The 17834-nt window shown below is 58.3% G+C and overlaps 2 protein-coding genes across 3 annotated transcripts in view; one reads left to right on the forward strand and one right to left on the reverse strand.

The window, feature by feature from the left end:
• HDAC1 (histone deacetylase 1) overlaps window positions 1-1653 on the forward strand; it is a 33354-nt gene extending 31701 nt beyond the window's left edge. The window contains exons 12-14 of one of the 2 annotated variants that reach the window (XM_069479709.1): window positions 72-224; window positions 706-754; window positions 1035-1653. In XM_069479709.1, coding sequence (XP_069335810.1) covers window positions 72-224; window positions 706-754; window positions 1035-1062 — 230 coding nt within the window. In that variant the 3' untranslated portion in view covers window positions 1063-1653. The remainder of the gene's footprint in view (window positions 1-71; window positions 225-705; window positions 755-1034) is intronic. The other variant, XM_069479710.1, reaches the window with a different exon arrangement.
• A 223-nt stretch (window positions 1654-1876) lies between these two features.
• Window positions 1877-4247, reverse strand: MARCKSL1 (MARCKS like 1). Its single transcript, XM_069477614.1, has 2 exons — window positions 3958-4247; window positions 1877-3146 (listed from the first exon to the last, which is right to left on the reverse strand). Exons 1-2 carry the CDS (start codon window positions 4042-4044, stop codon window positions 2631-2633), a joined length of 603 nt encoding a protein of 200 aa, XP_069333715.1. The 5' UTR covers window positions 4045-4247; the 3' UTR covers window positions 1877-2630.
• Between the last annotated feature and the right edge of the window lie 13587 nt (window positions 4248-17834).

Raw genomic sequence — 17834 nt, forward strand, 5'->3', positions numbered from 1 at the left:
CAGGGAAGCAGTAGGCATAGACCATGAGGTAAACGGCCTCTTACTCCCTCATACTTTCCCTTGCCTCCCAGTCTGTTCCTCGGACAAACGAATTGCCTGTGAGGAAGAGTTCTCTGACTCTGATGAGGAAGGAGAGGGCGGCCGCAAGAACTCTGCCAACTTCAAAAAAGCCAAGAGAGTCAAAACAGAGGATGAAAAAGAGAAAGATCCAGAAGAGAAGAAAGGTAGGTTTGGGTTGAGGCAGGACTTGGGTCTTGAGCCCTGGAGGAGGATGCACCTATGTAGGGTGCCTGGAGGAGGGAGCTGACTCAGGCCCTGCACACTCCTGTTGGGCTCTTCCTTAGCTTCTTGGGCCTTTCAGTGGCTCCCAGAAGTGGCAGGTCCCACAGAACAATGAAACTCATGTCTACTGGCTGAGTGAGCTGTGACTCTCACATACCACCCAAGCCCTTTTCTCAGCAGTTCACCCGTTTCCCAGGGGGCTGCCTCCGCCTACCAGGTTCTGGCTGTAGCAGGCTGGGAAACCGGTCCAACCTGTCCGTTCTCTGCAGGGCTCACTGGGAGACCTGCGATGGGATGGGTTTCTCTTTTGTATGTCCAGTGAGCTGCAGTGTTGGGGAAGGGGTTTCAGGGTAAGTGAAGACCTCATGGGTCTTTCCAGAGGGGCTACCCTTGGCCATCCCTGTACTCTTTCTTATGTTCTAGAAGTCACAGAAGAGGAGAAAACCAAGGAGGAGAAGCCAGAAGCCAAAGGGTGAGGAAGGAGCTGTGTGTTGGCCATCTCCCTGGCATTGGAGCACCAGTGCCTTTGTCCCACCACTCTGAGAGGGAAGGCACAGGGACAGCTGGTCCAGCTTACAAAGGCCTCTTTCAGGGACCAGTCTGTACGTCTCTGCAGTTCTAGGCAGAGCTAGGAAGCCCCAGCCCCCAGCAGTCACCTGGGCAGCTGGTGTCCTGTGGAAGCCATTGTTTCCACACTTTGCCTCAGGCCTCTTGGGTCGTTTGTCTCATGCCAGTCTCTGCTCTCTCCACAGGGTCAAGGAGGAGGTCAAGTTGGCCTGAGCAGATCTTTCCAGCTCTGGCTTCTCGCCACGTACCCCACCTTTCTCCTCTACCCCCTCAGATTTTATATTTTCTAATTCTCTTTGTATTTATATAAAAACTTATTAAATATAAATATCCCCAGGGCTAGACAGAAACAAAGAAACAAGGGCCTTGAGCCCAGGGCAGCTGTGCTGGATGAACTCTTCTAGGAGCTGCCTTGCTACCCGTCCCTCCCCAGTCTTAATTTCAAACCATAAAGAGTACCAGGTCTGGGCAGAAGGGATACTTTTATGCAGCTGTAAGACAAAATCTTGAAATGCCAAGCGCTTGCTTAGTAGTTTTGGAAACGTGCCCTTATTGAGCATTCTAGAAGGGGTGGCTGGGTCTTCAAGGATCCCGTTCTTTTCTAGCTCCTAAGGTAACATCAGCCATGTTTAGATTGGTTCTGTTCTCATACCTTCCCAGTGGCCTCAGGTGAGCCAAGCAACTCACTGCCTGCCCTCTGTCTTCCCCCAGTTCTGCAGGTGGAGGTTGGTAGTCTAGTTTCCTTTTTGAGATACTATTTTCATTTTTGTGAGACTCTTTGTAATAAAATGGTACATTTCTATACCTTCCTGAGCTTCTGTTTCCTAAATGTCCCTGGGTTGATTTCAGTGCTACTTCCCTGAACTTTTAGTGTCCGTGAGTTATCTGGGCAATCCCCAAAACAACAACAACAAAAAAACCCCATCGTCAACTTACCTGTCTTAACCCCTCCCTTGAGGTTTGAGGTTAACTAGTTTCCACCAATCTCCTCACCCTACCCCCAGAAGACCACTCATTAAAGCACCACTAAAGGGACAACATTTATTCCTTTTCCAAATGTTACAGTAAAACCAGGTGGAAGAGAATGGTTTTAGCAGTTAGGAAAAAAAAGTACAAATCTGGGGTTTGGCCATTAAAAGTTATTTACAACAATGGGAGAAAAAAAAGACAACAAGAAGTTGTTTCACATTACAGACCTCCCCCCCACCCGAAAGCCTAATACTTGCTTACCAAGTCAAAAAAGAGACACAGTTGATTCACAAGCTGGAGGTTTGAACTTGAGTAAGACATTTATAAAAACCTAGACAGGGGCAGTGTCTTCCCCAGCCCAGGTGCCACTAGGCACAGCACAAGAGACTAAAAACTCAACAGGGGGAAAGGCTGGACACTCAAGGTTTGGGAGTATAAGCACCCCACTTCTGGCTCAGGGATTTGGGGAGTAGGGTAAACAAAACCTACTTGGAAAAGAACTGGGGAAGAAAACCAACAATTGCCTTCTGCAAGGGTGGGGCCAAGGAGGGTGGGCAAGGGACAGGAGCATTTCACATCACTAACCTAACTTGGGAAGCTGACCATCTTCAACTGGCCTTAAGAGGATGACCAGATGGCTGATGGGAGAATCCACACGAGGGAGAGGAGGAGAGGGGACGTGGCTGGGAGGGGGCAACAGCCCCTTCCTTTCTGGGCACAGGAAGGCAGCCAGGGCACCAGGTCCAGGCAGTGACCTCACAAGGACAGCACAGTTTTTGCAGCTTAGAGATCACCCACCTGCCCCCACCCAGCTACTCATTCTGCTCAGCGCTGGCCGGTGTAGGGCCACTCTCCAGCCCCGAGGGAGTAGACGGCTCTGCAGCCTGGGGCCCTGCCTCTTCTTCTGTGTCTCCTCCCTTGGAGGCAGCACTAGCCTCTGCCCCCTTGGCCTGGGGCTCCTGGCTCTCAGGGGTGGCAACAGCCTTCCCTTCCTGGGCAGTGCCCTCTTCACTGCAGGCACCAATCTCCCCCTGCTCCTGCTCTTCCTCTGTGGGTGAGGAGGCAGAAGAATCACCCCCACCCTCCTTCCGATTTCTCTTGAAGGACAGGCCGCTCAATTTGAAAGGCTTCTTGAAAGAGAATTTCTTCTTCTTCTTGGGGGTCTCCTTGGGAGCGGCCTCCCCCTTGGCCTCAGCACCCTGGCTAGGGGGTGCTGGCTCGATGGCATCGCCTGTGGCCCCGGCTGCCTCATCTGTTCCGTTCACGGGGGGCGACTCCCCTTCACCCTTGGGGGATAAGTCTCCATTACTTTTCACGTGGCCATTCTCCTGCAGGGCAGAGGAGACAGCAATGAGGGCCAGGGCTCATCTCCCCCTCCCCCCCAGCCCGCTTCTGACCCCTTCCAGACAACGGGGTCCCCGACTTGATTCTACTGCAACCCTAAAGCCTGGCTTAAGCCTCGCCCCTCACAGGCGCGCGGGGACGCAGCGCGCAGAGGCCGCGGCCGGCAGGAGGCGCTGGGGTCCTGTGGCCCCCACCCCCCTCCCCCGGGGCGCGCTCTCTATTCCGCGCGGAACCGCTCTGGATCCGCTGTGCGGATCCCGGGCAGGCGGGCGAGTCGCGCCAGGCGATATTGGGCGGGAAGCCGCCCTGGGGCGCTGTCTCTCTGCACCTGGACTGCCTATTTTCCCAGCCTCCTGCTTTGTGCAAACGGCCCCCCGCCCACCCCAGGCTCTCCCCACATCTCGGCTCCCTCTTAAAAAAAACCCTGGGCCACCGAGGTTAGGTCTGCGGGTGGAGTGCCCTCCCCGCTGGGCACCCGCTCGCGGCCCCTGGGCGCCCCCTTGGCGTGGCCCAGCAGCGCCTTTGTTCCCCGCGCGGCACTCGGGGCGGCCTGGGGGCAGCGCCCGGGGCCCGGGCCGCGAACAAAGAAGGCGGCGGGGCCCGGCCGGCGCCCCCTCCCCGCCCCTCCCCTTGCTTCGCCCGCGGGGGCTGCGGCGCCGAGAACAAAGGGACCGGGCGGGGGAGGGGGCGCCGCGTGTCCCGGGCCGGACAAAGCGCGCGGCCCCGGCCCAGGGCCCTAGAGGGGGCGAGGTGCGAGAGGAGGGGGCCGGGGCCGGCCGCGCCGAGCGTACCCACCTGTCCGTTGGCCTTCGCGGGGGAAGTGCCTGCTGCCTCCTCGGCGGTCACGTCGCCCCGGGGAGCCTTGGAGCTCTGGCTGCCCATGATGGGGGGGGTCTGCTGGGGGCGCCCGGAGCCGCCCCGGGCTCGCGCCGCAGGGGATAGTTGGACAGGGTCGGCCCGGCTGGTGGAGGGGTGGGGCTGGCGCCTGAGGGGGAGGGGTGTCGGGGGGAAACCGAGCTGCACCCCCGCTCCGCGGCCGACCCGCTAGCTACGCCCGCCACCGCTCCGCTCCGCGCCAGAATGCCGCCCGCCGCCCGCCGAGCCGCCCATATATATGCGCCCAGAGCTCGGGGCGGGGCCGGACATTTAAATGAGCGCCCAATCGAGGGGCGGAGGCGGGGTCGGGTCGCAGGCCCCACTTGCGCAGTGGGCGACGCTGGCTGTCTGGTCCCCCCTCCACCCGACTACCAGGGGCCGGGAGGGTCCGGTGTGGGAAGGAGAGAGGCCGGCCCCCCAGCGCGCCGGGCGAGGAGGGGGCGCCTAGAGGAAGGCGCAGAGAGCAGACATTCCCTCCCTCACCTCCCACCTCTCAGGGTGCGCCCCCCGCACCGCGCAGGGTCCTGCACCGGCAGCCCCTGTCAGTCTCTCCCTTGAACTCCTCGAAGGGCTCACATGCCCAGACTCGTCAGACGGCTGGTCCTGAGTTACGTTCCAGAAAATATCATCATAGAAGCCGCAGGCGTTCCCCACCCCCTCGCCGCCCTCCCGCCACCTCCGCGCTGAGCTGGGCGCTTCCTCTGGACTGTACACGGGTCAGAGGCCCCACCCACGTCTCCGCCCGCCTGCTGGGCCAGCCTGGGGGTCTGACCCCCTCGGGGTCACTCTGGTCTGACTGGTGAGGCCGGTCCCTGTGGCCAGTCATTCTAAGCCCGGACAGACAAATTCACCTCCAGCTCCTCCGGCCCTCAGCCTGGACACATTACAAAGTCCCGCCTGGGGGGTTCTGTGACCTTGAAGGGCATCTCCGTCCCTGTTGGAAAGCTGAGGTCCCTGAGGCTAAGAGGTGTTGACATAACCTGACTGACTTGAGTCTGCTGCTTCCCCTACCCACACACAGCTCTGCTCCCCTACATCAGGACTCCCCACACAGGCAGAGGACCCCCAGCCAGGGACTCAACTAACCTCAGAACGCCCCGATTTCTGCAGGGGAGGGATGGGACAGCCCCTTGAGGACAGCTCCCGAGGCTGCCCAGCCCAGCCTCCCACCCTGCCTGAGAGGAAGGGAGCCCCGAGGCAGGATGCCGGTGGCCAGAGACTCTCTAGCTCTGGTCCTCTGCCACTTCTTCTGCTGGCCTGGTAGGCTGGTGGGAACGCAGAGTTCTGATTGTCCCAGATGTGTGTGTCCCCTTGCCTGCCCTCAAGCCCCCAGGAGGAAAGGGATTGGGGCTGGAAGAAGCAGAGTGTTGCAAAAGCAAGGCTGTGTCCGGTCTGGCTCAGCAAGTGCCTTCCTCCCCCACTCCCTCCTACAAGTAGGGCCTCCTGGGAGGCCTGAGGCTGTGAAGTGTGGAGACACCCCAGGGCCTGAGAAATTGGGAACTTCCCACAGATCTGACCGCAGAGGGGCTGGGGAGGGCTGAGGTGGCATCTTCGTTCTTACGCGTTCCTGTGTCCTCCATGCCTACGCCCACTCTGAGGGTAACGAACACTCTCGGCTCCACTAGCACCACCCCCCCCATTTTACAGACTGGGACACTGAGGTCCAGAAAAGGAAAGTGACATGCCTGAGGGCACGCAGCAGCTACCAACAGCTAAGGGTGAGAGAGGATTTGGAGAGGTCTGATAAAATGGGCTGGGCAGGCTGGGCTCAGTGGCTCACGCCTGTAATCCCAGCACTTTAGGAGGCAGAAGCAGGAGGATCTCGTGAGCCCAGGAGTCCAAGACCAGCCTGGGCAACATAGTGAGACCCCTGTCTCTACTAAAAATAGAACAATTAGTCCAGTGTGGTGGCGTGTGCCTGTAGTCCCAGCTACTCGGGAGGCTGAGGCAGGAGGATTGCTAGAGCCCACGAGTTCTGAGCTGTGATGACACCACTGCACTCTAGCCTGGGCAATGGAGCGAGAGAGACCTTGTCTCAAAAAAAAAAAAAAAAAAAAAAAAGGCCGGGCGCGGTGGCTCACGCCTGTAATCCTAGCACTCTGGGAGGCCGAGGTGGGCGGATCCTTTGAGCTCAGGAGTTCGAGACCAGCCTGAGCAAGAGCGAGACCCCACCTCTACTAAAAATAGAAAGAAATTATATGGACAGCTAAAAATATATACAGAAAAAAAAAAAATTAGCCGGGCATGGTGGCACATGCCTGTAGTCCCAGCTACTCGGGAGGCTGAGACAGGAGGATCGCTTGAGCTCAGGAGTTTGAGGTTGCTGTGAGCTAGGCTGATGCCACGGCACTCACTCTAGCCTGGGCAACAGAGTGAGACTCTGTCTCAAAAAAAAAAAAAAAAAAAAAAAAAAAAGGCTGAGGGCTTTAAGGAAACCCCTGGAAGAATTTCCTCTTGAGACCTGGGGCTGCCTGGTCAGAGTGGAAGGCAAGAGCTAGCTTTGGGATGGGGAGGCACCATGTCTCCATTGTGTCCCTACAGTGGGGGCAACAGGGCCCCCAGGGAGAGGCACTATGCCCCTCCTGCAACTCACTAACAGTGCAGTGACTCTTCCCTCTGTTGCTACTAAGGGACGGACGTTGTGACCTGTTCTCTGTCTCCACCACAATAGAGAACCCACAATGCTGCCAGGCGCTGCCCGCACCAGCTGGCAAGGCTCAGATGGAGAGTGTGTGAGTCCTGGAGGGGATGGGGTCAGAGGTTACGATCCTAAGCCTCCTGATCCTCAGGCGCTGCCTTGTGGGGTGAAAGACAAGTCTCCCCAAGGATCCCAGGAGGGAGGAGCATCAGGGCTAAAAGACCCCAAGTCCCCAGAGCTCCAGAGGGAGCCTGGCCCTCAGGGGAGATCCTGCATCCCCACCAGACACCCCAGGAGGCTGCGGAGGGGCCTGGGCGCCTGAGCCTGCAGCAAAGCCAGGCCCAGCAGAATCTAACTTCTGGAAGGGGGAAGAGGCTTGGGATGGTTGGGTGGGAGTGGGAGGGGACAGCAGCCCCCACAGCCTCCTCCGTCCACACTGTGGCTCCTTCCTCCCCAGCTGCTGCCAACCCAGACAATGCACCCATTGTTCTGCGTCTCCGGGAGCCTGTGTGCAACTGTGTGTGTCTGTTTCTCTCTGTGTGTGATTGTGTATTGCTCTGTGCCTGTGTGAGTGTGACACTTTGTAACTGTGTGACCAGGTATGTGTGTTTGTGGTTGTGAATCTGCACGTTTATTTGACTGTGTATGCAAGGGTGAGAGAGAGCCCTGGTGACTCCTGGTGACTCTGAGACTTTCTGGGTGGGGTGTGTGTCTGTCCTTCCTTGAGACTGTCGGTGACTGTGTCTGACTGTGATTGGGTGTAACTGTGAGTGTGTGTGGCTGTGTGAGAGAACATCTATGAGTGTGTGGATTGAAGAGTGGCTCCTTTGTGTGTGTGTGTGTTCCTATGGGGGGCTGTGTGTGCCTCAGTGAGCCACTGAGGCTGGGCTGCTGTGGTCAGAACCTGCGAGGTTCTGGGCTTTTGCCAGGATGCAGTGATAGGGAAAAGGGGAATGGGAAGGACAGAGTGACTCCAGGATGGACAGAGGAAGGGAGGCTGCAGAGACCAGAGGCCCCCAATCTGTCCCAGTTCTCCAGGCTCAGCCCCTGGCCTGGCCTGATGCTCCTGGCCCCAGCAAGGCTCAGACAGCAGGGGATGAGTTTCCCGGCAGGAAATCTGGGGCTTCTGGAGAGACACAGGGCAGGGCTGGGGGGGCGCGGGGGGGGGGGCCGAGGAGGAGTACAATGCCCCATAAAGGAGGTTGGGGGGACACTTTGAGGCCTCTGAGGCCCCCAGGCCCTGTGGTAAGGATCAGATTAGATGGCAGGTGCGGTGCAAGCGGGCATTATCTAGCCAGAGGTGGCGGGATGAGCCTTCCTAGTGGAGGGACCAGCACACGTTAAGATCTTGAGACAGGAAGTGACATCAGAGAATGGCTAGGTCCTAGGGGAGACCCTAGGGAATGGGGACTTGGCACAGCCCGAGGGTCCCCATCTCCTTCTGAGGAGCATCAGCTGGACCCAGAGACCTTAGTTCTAGCCCCAGGTCTGCCTCCTCCTGCTGTCACCATGAGCTGTCCTCTCTCCTCCTTGGCTTCAGTTTGCTCATATGTACAGTGAGAGGTTGGGCCTGGTGACTCACGGTCACAAAGACTTACCTGAGTTCCTCTCTCTGCTTGAGCTTAGGCCAGACCAGGGTAAGTGGTGAGTCATGCAGGGCCTGCCCTCAGGGGATTCCCATCTGGAAAGGGACAGGCAGTGCCTTAAGTGGAGAAGAGAGAGGAGCAGGGTTAGCTGAGAGCCCTGTGGGCCGCCTGGAGGAGGGGGCCTGGGGGGAAGGGCTCGGAGCCACCCATGGGAACTGTGAATGGTGTGTAAGGGTGGGCATGGGGCGAGAGGCCCCATCTGGAGCAAGGTTTGGGAGATGGGACATAGGATTTGGTACCTGGTACCTTGCTGGGGCAAGGACGGGGTGGGGACAGTGGAGTGTCCCCTGTCACCCACTTTTCTGTTTGGAGTGGCAGCCAGTGAAGTGGCTCCATTGACTGAGCAGGGCATCAGAGGGAAAGAGAACTCGGCAGGAAGTTGCGGAATCTAGTCTTGCTGACTCTGAGGTGCCCAGGGAACATGGGGGAACGTCCGGGAGGTAGCCTGACGTCTACATGCTTCAGCACGCAGACGCTCCATCACATTGCCTGAGCCAAAGGTAAGGGCCAAAGTCTGGCTAGCGACCTTACAGGGACAATGCACAGAAGGTTTTAAGCCAGGACTGACCCCAGGAAATCTGGGCCCCTGGTCACTGCCAATAAGAGGGTAACAGCAGCCAAGCAGTGCACGAGGACACCCAGGAAGTACCTGGGCATTGGTGGGGCAGGTGGCAGGAGAGAGCCCAGGAAGGAGCCAGCAGACTGGGCACAGGAAAAACCCCAGAGTGCGGCATCGTGGAGATCCCTGAGCACTGGGAGAGTTTTAAAAAGGCAGGAAGAACGCACAGCAATAACAATCGTAGCTGCCAGCGTTGATGGGCTCATTGTGTGCTTGTTGTATGCCTGGTGCCAACTGCTTCCCATACATTCCCGCATGACCCGGTGAGATGTGTACCGCCATTGTTCCCATTCCCAGAGGAGGAGGACAGAGCCCGGCGAGCAGGAGGAGAGGAGGTCCCGGCCAGTAGAAGGTGGTTTTCAGGGGCTCTAAGGAGCGTGTGGTGCTGGGCTCAGCTGGAGGCGCCTGGACAGGGTTCTGGGGCTCCGGGCTGAGAGGAGCAGCCAGGCGTGTGGCAAGGACAGGCGGACAGCTGTAGCGCCCGCCCCCCCAGGGGCTGGACTCCCCAGAACCAGCGCCTCTCCTCAGGGGCCTGCACTCGTGGGGCCCTGGCTTGGCTGTCAGTGAGACCCAGGTCCTTGCCAGTCAGGGTCTTTGAACCCCAGGATGGACACTGGACTACCTCAGGGGCCCTTCACTGGGACCCACCACCCAACAGTCACCAAGTCACAAGGACAGGGATTCTCCAAGTTCCTTTTCAGAATTTTAGGCCACCCAGAACTTTCATTTCTCCCTTCCCCTGTGTGTGTGTGTGCATGTGTGTGTGTGTGTGTGTGTGTGTGTGTGGTGGTTGCATAAACTGCATGGGGCCCAGCCCCTATCTAACAGAGCTGTCTCTCTGGGGCTCAGCTCCCCCAAAAGCAGAGAGGCATTTAATCCCAGCTCACCTGCTTACCTCCCCTAGGCTTGGTGAGGTCACCAGAAATTCAACCCAGTTTATCTGGGCTGCCCTGAGTCTACCCTCCCCTCGACCAACCTCTTCCTAACTTTCAGTTTCTGTTTAGATCCTGGGTGCCTTTGGGGAAAGGAGTGGCCAAACCAGTGGAATGCGGATTGCTTACAACTTTCCAACCAAAATCCCCCACTCAGGGGAAGTCCCTTCAAAAGGGAAACTGAACCTCCTCCTGGGCTAGTCCTCGATCCATCCCTCCCACGGTTCACCAGCCTCCCCCACCGCCTCTCCCATCCAGCCTCTTGCCCCAGATCTGGGCCCACACTACCGCCACCTTCTGCTCTGTGATCCTACCCAAGTCCCTTCCCCTTGCTAACCTCACTCTGCCCACCTGTAAAAAGAGGACACTGGGAGCCACTGGGGTTACTGTGAGGACAAGTGGGGTGTTGTGTTAAGGCGGCTGTAGCGGTGAAGAGCTGGCCTTGTCACTACTGCATGGCCCTAGGTCCTCTCTGAGCCTCAATATCCTTGTCTGGGCCGGGCGCGGTGGCTCACGCCTGTAATCCTAGCACTCTGGGAGGCCGAGGCGGGCGGATCGCTCAAGGTCAGGAGTTCGAGACCAGCCTGAGCAAGAATGAGACCCCGTCTCTACTAAAAATAGAAAAAAATTATATGGACAACTAAAAATATATATATAGAAAAATTAGCCGGGCATAGTGGCGCATGCCTGTAGTCCCAGCTACTCGGGAGGCTGAGGCAGGAGGATCGCTTGAGCCCAGGAGTTTGAGGTTGCTGTAAGCTAGGCTGACGCCACGGCACTCACTCTAGCCTGGGCAACAAAGTGAGACTCTGTCTCAAAAAAAAAAAAAAAAAAAAAAAAAAAAAAAATATCCTTGTCTGTAAAATGGGAATGATAATAGTACCCATTCTGTAGGGTTACTGTGAAATAAATGAGTTAGTACCATCCAGGAAAACCCTTAAAACCAAGCACCCAAGGGCCAGGCGGGCGGCTCGTGCCTGTAATCCCAGCACTTCCAGAGGCTGAGGCGAGAGGATCACCTGAGCCCAGGAGTTCGAGGCTGCAGTAAGCTATGATCGCATCACTGCACTCCAGCCTGGGCAACAGAGTGAGACCCCGTCTCTAAAAATAACCTCAAAAAACCAACCACCCAAGGTGCAGAGCACACTGGAAGCATTCAAGAATGTTCCTAGGGGCTACAATGTAAAATTCTGGGGCAGGGGCCTGACAGAAACTTGGTGCTCAGCAGCGTGTCCACTTCCTTCCTTTCTTTCTCTTCCTGCCCTGGGGAGAGGAGGTGGGAGCCGAGGGCCGCCCTGACACAGCCTGGGCCTCTCATCACCTTTCTTCCGGGGCAGGTGGTGGAAGGATGGACTGGGCTGTTTTAAGGATGCTGAATTGTTCAGGGGGGAATTTATTTGGCTTCAGTCCATTCCTTAAATGGTGAGGAAATGTGCCTCTGCCCCAAAACCCTCAAGAGTCTCTCCCTTTCCCCTTGCACCCCACAAATGTCCCCCGGGATCTCCTTTTAGTGGTTTTTCCCAGACAGATACACTCCGGAGCCCTCCCAACACAAACCTCATCTGTCTGTCCCCTCCCAGCCCCTCCTTAAATTCTCCTCCCACTTGCTCAGCGAGGTCTTTTATCCCTGGTGACCCTTCCCCAACACTGTTGCCTTGGGGATTAGGTTCCAACACCTGCTTTTGGGGGGACCTATTCAAACCATAGCACCCTCCTTGGCCCACTGAGCCTCAACTCTACTGGCCTTTCAGTTCCCCCGAGTGCCGAGCTTCATCCTACCTCAGGGCCTTTGAACGTGCCGCACGTTCCCACTGCCTGGAATGCCTCTCTACGTGCTGAATTTCTACTCTTTTCTTAAAACCCACATCAAACCACTCCTGAGCTGCTTTCTAGATCCCCCGGGAGGAAGGAATGGTTCTTCCCACCGTGGACTCCCTACCTCTGGGCTTAGGGCTCCCCCTCAGCAACTCCCACACTGTATCTGCCCAGTTGCCCAAGCCGGAACGTGGGCTGACCTGCCACCCCCACCCCCCACCCCTGTGTCAGCTGTCAGGCCAAGCGTGGCCACCGCCCCGAGGAGGACCCTTCCTCCACCTGGGCTGGACTCTGTCATCGGCTTCTCTCGGGTCTCCCTGCCAACCAGCCCTGCTCGTCCAGCCGTTCTCTGCTGTCTCAGGGTCACTTTCCAAAGGAGGGTGCTCAGTAGATACTCGCTGACGGACGGAGTAAATGAGGGAAAGGACGCCGAAGGCATTAAAGAAGTGAAAAATCAAGCGTGCGCCCTTTGGCTCTAAACCTTTCAGCGGCTCCCTGTTGCTCTCAGGACAAGTCCGCACCTCACATGTAAGGTCTTTACTCTCTGACCCCCACGACACACTCTGGGCTCTCAGCCGCGCCACAGCCTTGCTCTCCTTCCTGCCTTCGCGCAGGCAGTCCCCCGGCCCGACTGGCCTGTCTTCCCCGGTCACCCAGGCCAGCGAGGAGGGGGCCCGAACTCACGGGAGAAGGGAGAGCCGGCGCACACCAGCTTCTCTGGAGCCCACTGCTCTCACTGTTCTCAGTGCTGGGGTTCAAGTGTGCACCCTTGGAATTGAAGTTTGAGGTGCCTGTTAGAGTCCCCATGGAGACATCCGGCTGCCATTTCATGGATATGTGAGCCTGGAGTTCAGAGGAGAGGCCCCGTCTCAAGGCAACAGCTTGGGGGTGATCCCAAATTTGATGCCACAGGACTCCACGGGATCCACTAGAGAGAACGAGTGGCCTGAGGAGACAGCGCCGGCCCCCCCCCCCCAGCATTGAGACTGTGGAAGGGGAGCCAGCAGGCGATTCGGCTGAGGCCAGGGAGAAGGAAGTGAACCAGGAGCAGAGATGTCTTCCAGGCTGAGGGAAGAAGTGGTTTCGAGAAGGAATGAGTGATCCATCATGTCAAATGCTGCTGACGGGTGGAGGAAGGCAGAAGGAGAACAGGGGAGATGTTCAGGGGCAGCAGTGACAGGAGTTAGGAAAGGACTAAGGGTGTCGGGAGTAAGGATGGTGCCTGAGGGTCTGGCTGGGGGGAAAGGGGTGAGGGGGTCCCAAGCCCCACACAGGGAGCCCGGAGAAGAGCAGCAGGGTGTGCGTGGAAACAGAGAGGTTAGTTTTGGACAGGTTGAACTGAGGCACTTTTGGGATGTCACTGGGATCTGGAGAGAAATCTGTGTTAGAGAGAAAAAAGCTCTTTCTCTCTCTCCATCTGCATGTGTGTCTGTGAGATAATCTACATGCTACTCTGACATCTCGCTCTCCAGCCCAGATCTCTGTACAGAATTCCAGCTGCCCTTGGAGGTCACCCTGGATGTCCCATAGGGACCTGTCAAACACAGACAAACAGGCCTGGGAGACAGAGTTGGAGGCAAGAAGCCCAGAGAAGAGTCAATTAGACTGATCCAGACAAAGGCAGTGGTGGCCTGAAGTCAGAGGAGAAGAGGATGAAGCCCAGAGACATTCAGGGAGAGAGGGCCCCAGAGATGGGGACTGGGTTCCCTGTGGAGGGAGATGGGGTGGGAGGAGGGAGGGGGATGGCTCTGGGAGTATGTTGTTCCCGAGAGCTGGTGTGGGGCTGCCATGCAGTTACCTGTTTAGGTGACCCAGAGCCCTGCAAAGGGGAGGGAATGGGTCAGAGAGGGACTTATGCAAGTGGCAGAGGGGCTCCTATTGAGCACTGAGTGGCTGAGTCAGGGCAGCAGCCCGAGGTCTTCTCCTCTGGCCGTCAGCACCCTCCACCAGACCTCTGCAGAGAGGCTTGGGTAGGACCATTCCTGGCTTCAGCCCCAGGCAGGACCTGGGAGCGTGTGTGAGAGGGAGCGCAGGGACAGGTGCCCTGAGGCCCAGGGCCAAGGGCTGGAGACCACTCATTGGACCAAGTCCCTCCCCTGCTTTAAACCTATTCATGGCACCCTACTTCTGCCTGGAGAACCCCTTGTCCTGGCCTTCAGGGTCTTTGAAGCCCCGGCCCCAGCCAGCCTCATTTTGGGCGGAGCCCCCCTCGCTGCCAGTCTCACAGTCCCCACGGTGGGAGGGCCACCTCAGCCTCTCCATGATGCCCTCTCTCCCTGGGATGCTGCTCCCCAGGCCTGCCTGCCCACCTGCCAAGGTCCAGCTCACGGACCCATCCCAAAGTCCTTCCTGCCTCACCAGAGGACCCACTGTGCCCCAGTGTCACCCTCCTGTGACACTGTACTCAGCTGGAGTATGTCTCTGCCTTTCTCTTTCTGTGGCACTGTTTCATCCAGTCTACTCCGCTGTGGCTCCGCGGTGGGTATGGCGGGAAGGTCATGGGGTGACAGCAGGTGCCCTCCCAGCCCTGCAGGTTCAGTACACTGTGTGTGTGTGTGGACGGGGAGAACTGCGACCATCCCCCGAAGCCAGAGACAGCCAGAGAGAGGCAGAAAAGCTATTTTACTGGCGGTGTGAAGGGTAGAAACAGAGACCACAGGAGGGAGGGCAAAGGTGGAAAATCTTCACCCCCGGAGAGGGGACACTGGGTCGTGCTGTGCTTCCAGGCCATCTTCCTGCTCACCCTCAGCTTGGCACAAGCTGGCCTCAGGATCGTCATGTGGTGAGCTGGAGCCTGTCTCCCCAAATCCCTGGAAAACACATCTGTGACACTCTCTGGATCCCCAGGGCACAGGGGGCACAGCAGAGCACGCAGCCCCGCCCCGAACTAGCCAGTGTCTCTGGATAAGTCATGTAACAGCCGAGCCTCAGGGTCCTCACCTGAGGACAATGGCAATCATGACGGTGCCCACCTCACAGGGCTGTGATGAAGCTCAAGGAAGAGAACACAGGCAGTTTTGGCACAGTACCTGGCAGTGAGTAAATGTGCAATAAATAGTGGTTTTTTTTTTTTTTTTTTTGAGACAGAGTCTCACTCTGTTGCTGGGGCTAGAGTGCCTTGATGTCAGCCTAGCTCACAGCAACCTCAAACTCCTGGGCTCAAGCAATCCTCCTGCCTCAGCCTCCTGGGTCTACGGGCATGCACCATCATGCCCAGCTAATTTTTTTGTCTATATATTTTTAATTGTCCAGCTAATTTCTTTCTATTTTTTTTAGTAGAGACAGGGTCTCACTCTTGCTCAGGCTGGTCTTGAACTCCTGACCTCGAGTGATCCTCCTGCCTCGGCCTCCCAGAGTGCTAGGATTACAAGCGTGAGCCACCACACCTGGCTAGTGGTGGTTGTTATTACTATTTTACCAAGAGACCTGGGTTCCGGTCCCAGCTCTGCCACTGTTTTCCTCTCTGGGCCTGGCTGAGTTTCCGTCTATAAAACGGGGTGTTGAAGGATTAAATGAGATAACGGATGCCACAGAGGCTTCTGAGATGAGTTATTGTCTCTGCCCTTTGAAGTTCACCTCCCTGGGGCTGCAGGGTGTCGTCATCCTCACTCTGTCAGGTCTTACTGGGCTCTCTGTCCAGGCAGGGCCAGCCCATCTCCTCCCCTCTGCTCACGAGGCAGAATGAGAAGAAAGGGCTGGGGTTGCCCCAGCAGGGCCTGTGGTTAGACAGGGCCAAGGACTTCCTTCCGGACTGCAGGATGCTACCCTGGGAAGGAACCAGAGGTCATGGGACTGATGCTGCTGGGGGAAGGGGCTCCCTCCAGGGGAATGGCCAGGCCCGCTGGTTAGGCCAGAGCAGGCCAGCAGGGTGAATCAGCCCGGCAGTGACCTCACTTCCAGAGGCCCTGAAGGGGCCCTGTTTAAACCCTCCCCAGGGCTCCCAAGATCACAGAGACAACAGACAGAACAGAGACACAGCAACATGGATTCTCCAGGACAGAGAGCCAGAGGCAAGGGGTCGCCAGTTAGACCTATGCTGTTCCCTCCACCCAGAACACTCCTCCCAGGGCCTGGAAGTGCCTGACCATCCTTCCTAGCCTGGTTTAGGACTCACCTCCTCAGAGGGGACCTCCTGACAACCCATGTGTCCATTCAACATTTACTGCACCTCAACGACGTGTTGGGCACTGTCCTAGACCCAAAGTTCCTGCCTGTCCCATATAAAGTAGCACCTCACCCATCCCTGTTCACAAGCACAACACACTGTTTATCTCTGGACACCTTTCCATGGCCTGTCTCCCACAAGAATGTGAGCCCGATGAGGATAGGCACCTCAACTGTTTGTATCACCAGTGTGAACTCAGTGATTCACTCCGTATAAACCTGGCACAAGCCACTCAAATAGGCCCTTGATAAATATCTGTTGACTAAAATAAGTGGACAAAGCCATCAGGGACAGAAGGACACACGAGAAGCAGAGCGATGCCCGGAGGTGGACACAGACCTTCAGAGACGCGAAGACACAGACACACACAGAATGAGCGCCAGGCCGGTGCCCCCAGTTGACCCGAGCCTGCCTTCCCTTCGCCGCTCAGTCTGGCCTCTAGGCGGGGGCTGGAGTCACCCTTGCCCCTGGCAGGCCCAGCTGGACCCAAGGGCACTGAGCTGGCGTTACGTGTGAGGAGCCCTGTTTGGGACTCGTCTGCTTTACTTTGTGTGCTTGTCTTCTGATGAATAGAGATTTCAATGTAGTCAAATCTGTCAACCTTTTTTAAAAAATATTTTCGTAGTGGTCTGAAAAGTGCAGGGAAGAATAACCACGCGGAGGCCCACCCCGGCCCAGGGGGGCGCGGGGAGCCCTCGGGCTCAACCCCGTCGGGTCCTCGAGCCTCGAAGGTCGCGACTGCCACGGAGCAACCTCGTGCTCGGGCCTCGCCCTTCCCCCCAGACCCTGCTAGGCCCCGCCCACAGACCGCGCCCCTCCCGGCCCCGCCCCTCACCGGCCCTCACGGGCGCAGGGGAACTAGGTGTCTCTTCCTTTTGCCCAGGAATTGGTAGTTAATATTCTGCCACCGGTGCTTCCACCTGGAGGGACGGAAATCTAGGCAGCCAGGGTCGGGGCAAGGGTCCCCTCCCTCCGGTCTGCGCCCCCTCCGCCTAGCCCCGCCCCCTGCTCCCGCTCGCAGTCGGCCCAGGCGCCGCCCTTCCCACCGTCCCGCCCCGCCTCCCGCTCCCCGGCCCCGCCTCAGCTGGGGGATCCGCCCTCCTCAGGCCCCGCCCCCGCGCGGCCCCGCCCCGGCCGGCGCACTCACGTGAGGCGCGGGCGCGCGCCGTAGCAGCTGGGCCCGCGCGCCGAGGGCACGTCGGCCAGGCTGGTGGTCCCGGGCAGCAGTAGCAGGTTGCGCGCCGGCCAGCGCCAGGCGGAGCCCGGCGGGTGGCGGCGCTGCGGGCTCAGCCAGTAGTCGCGCGGGCTGCGGCGGGCAGCAGGCTCCGGCAAGGCCGGGCCCCGGCTGCCCCAGCAACACAACTCCTGGTCCAGGCGGTGCGGGGGCGTGGCCCGGGGCCGCCTGCGGGGAGATGGGCGGCGGTCACCCCAGGAGGGCACGGTCGGCTTGGAGGAGGGGCCGCCTCGGATCGGACGAGGCGGGGCGCGGGCCAGGGTCACTCTTGGTCGATTTAGGGTGACGGGGAGGGGGATTGGGGGCCCCCACCAGAGCCTTCCCAAGGACCTGGGCGCATCCTCTCCCTGCTGCCAGAACAGGATCCTTTATCCCGCCGGCGCCCTCCCGTGGGCCCCCTCACCTGGACAGAAGAAAATAAAATTCACCACGAAGTGGGCAGTCTCTGTGAATAGCATGGTGTCCAGCCCGCCTGGTCCGGCTTCGGCCTCTTTAATACCTGCCTGGGCGTGGAGGGGGAGGCCTGAAAACCCATAGTTCCCCCTGGCCCGGCTGTTTTTAGCAGGAAGCGTCATCTGGCAGAGGGGGGTGGGGCAGAGCTGGTCTCTCCCGCAAGGTCTAGTCAGCGGTCTGCCCCCACCAGCCGGTTCAATGGTAGGGGGCTGGTCACTAGATCTCAAGTTCCCCAGAGACACTCCCCCCAAACCCACCACAGGACAGAAGCACAAGGACAGGAAGAGGCAGCAA

This window comes from Eulemur rufifrons, chromosome 8, assembly GCF_041146395.1.
Source record: "Eulemur rufifrons isolate Redbay chromosome 8, OSU_ERuf_1, whole genome shotgun sequence".
Lineage (NCBI taxonomy): Eukaryota > Metazoa > Chordata > Mammalia > Primates > Lemuridae > Eulemur > Eulemur rufifrons.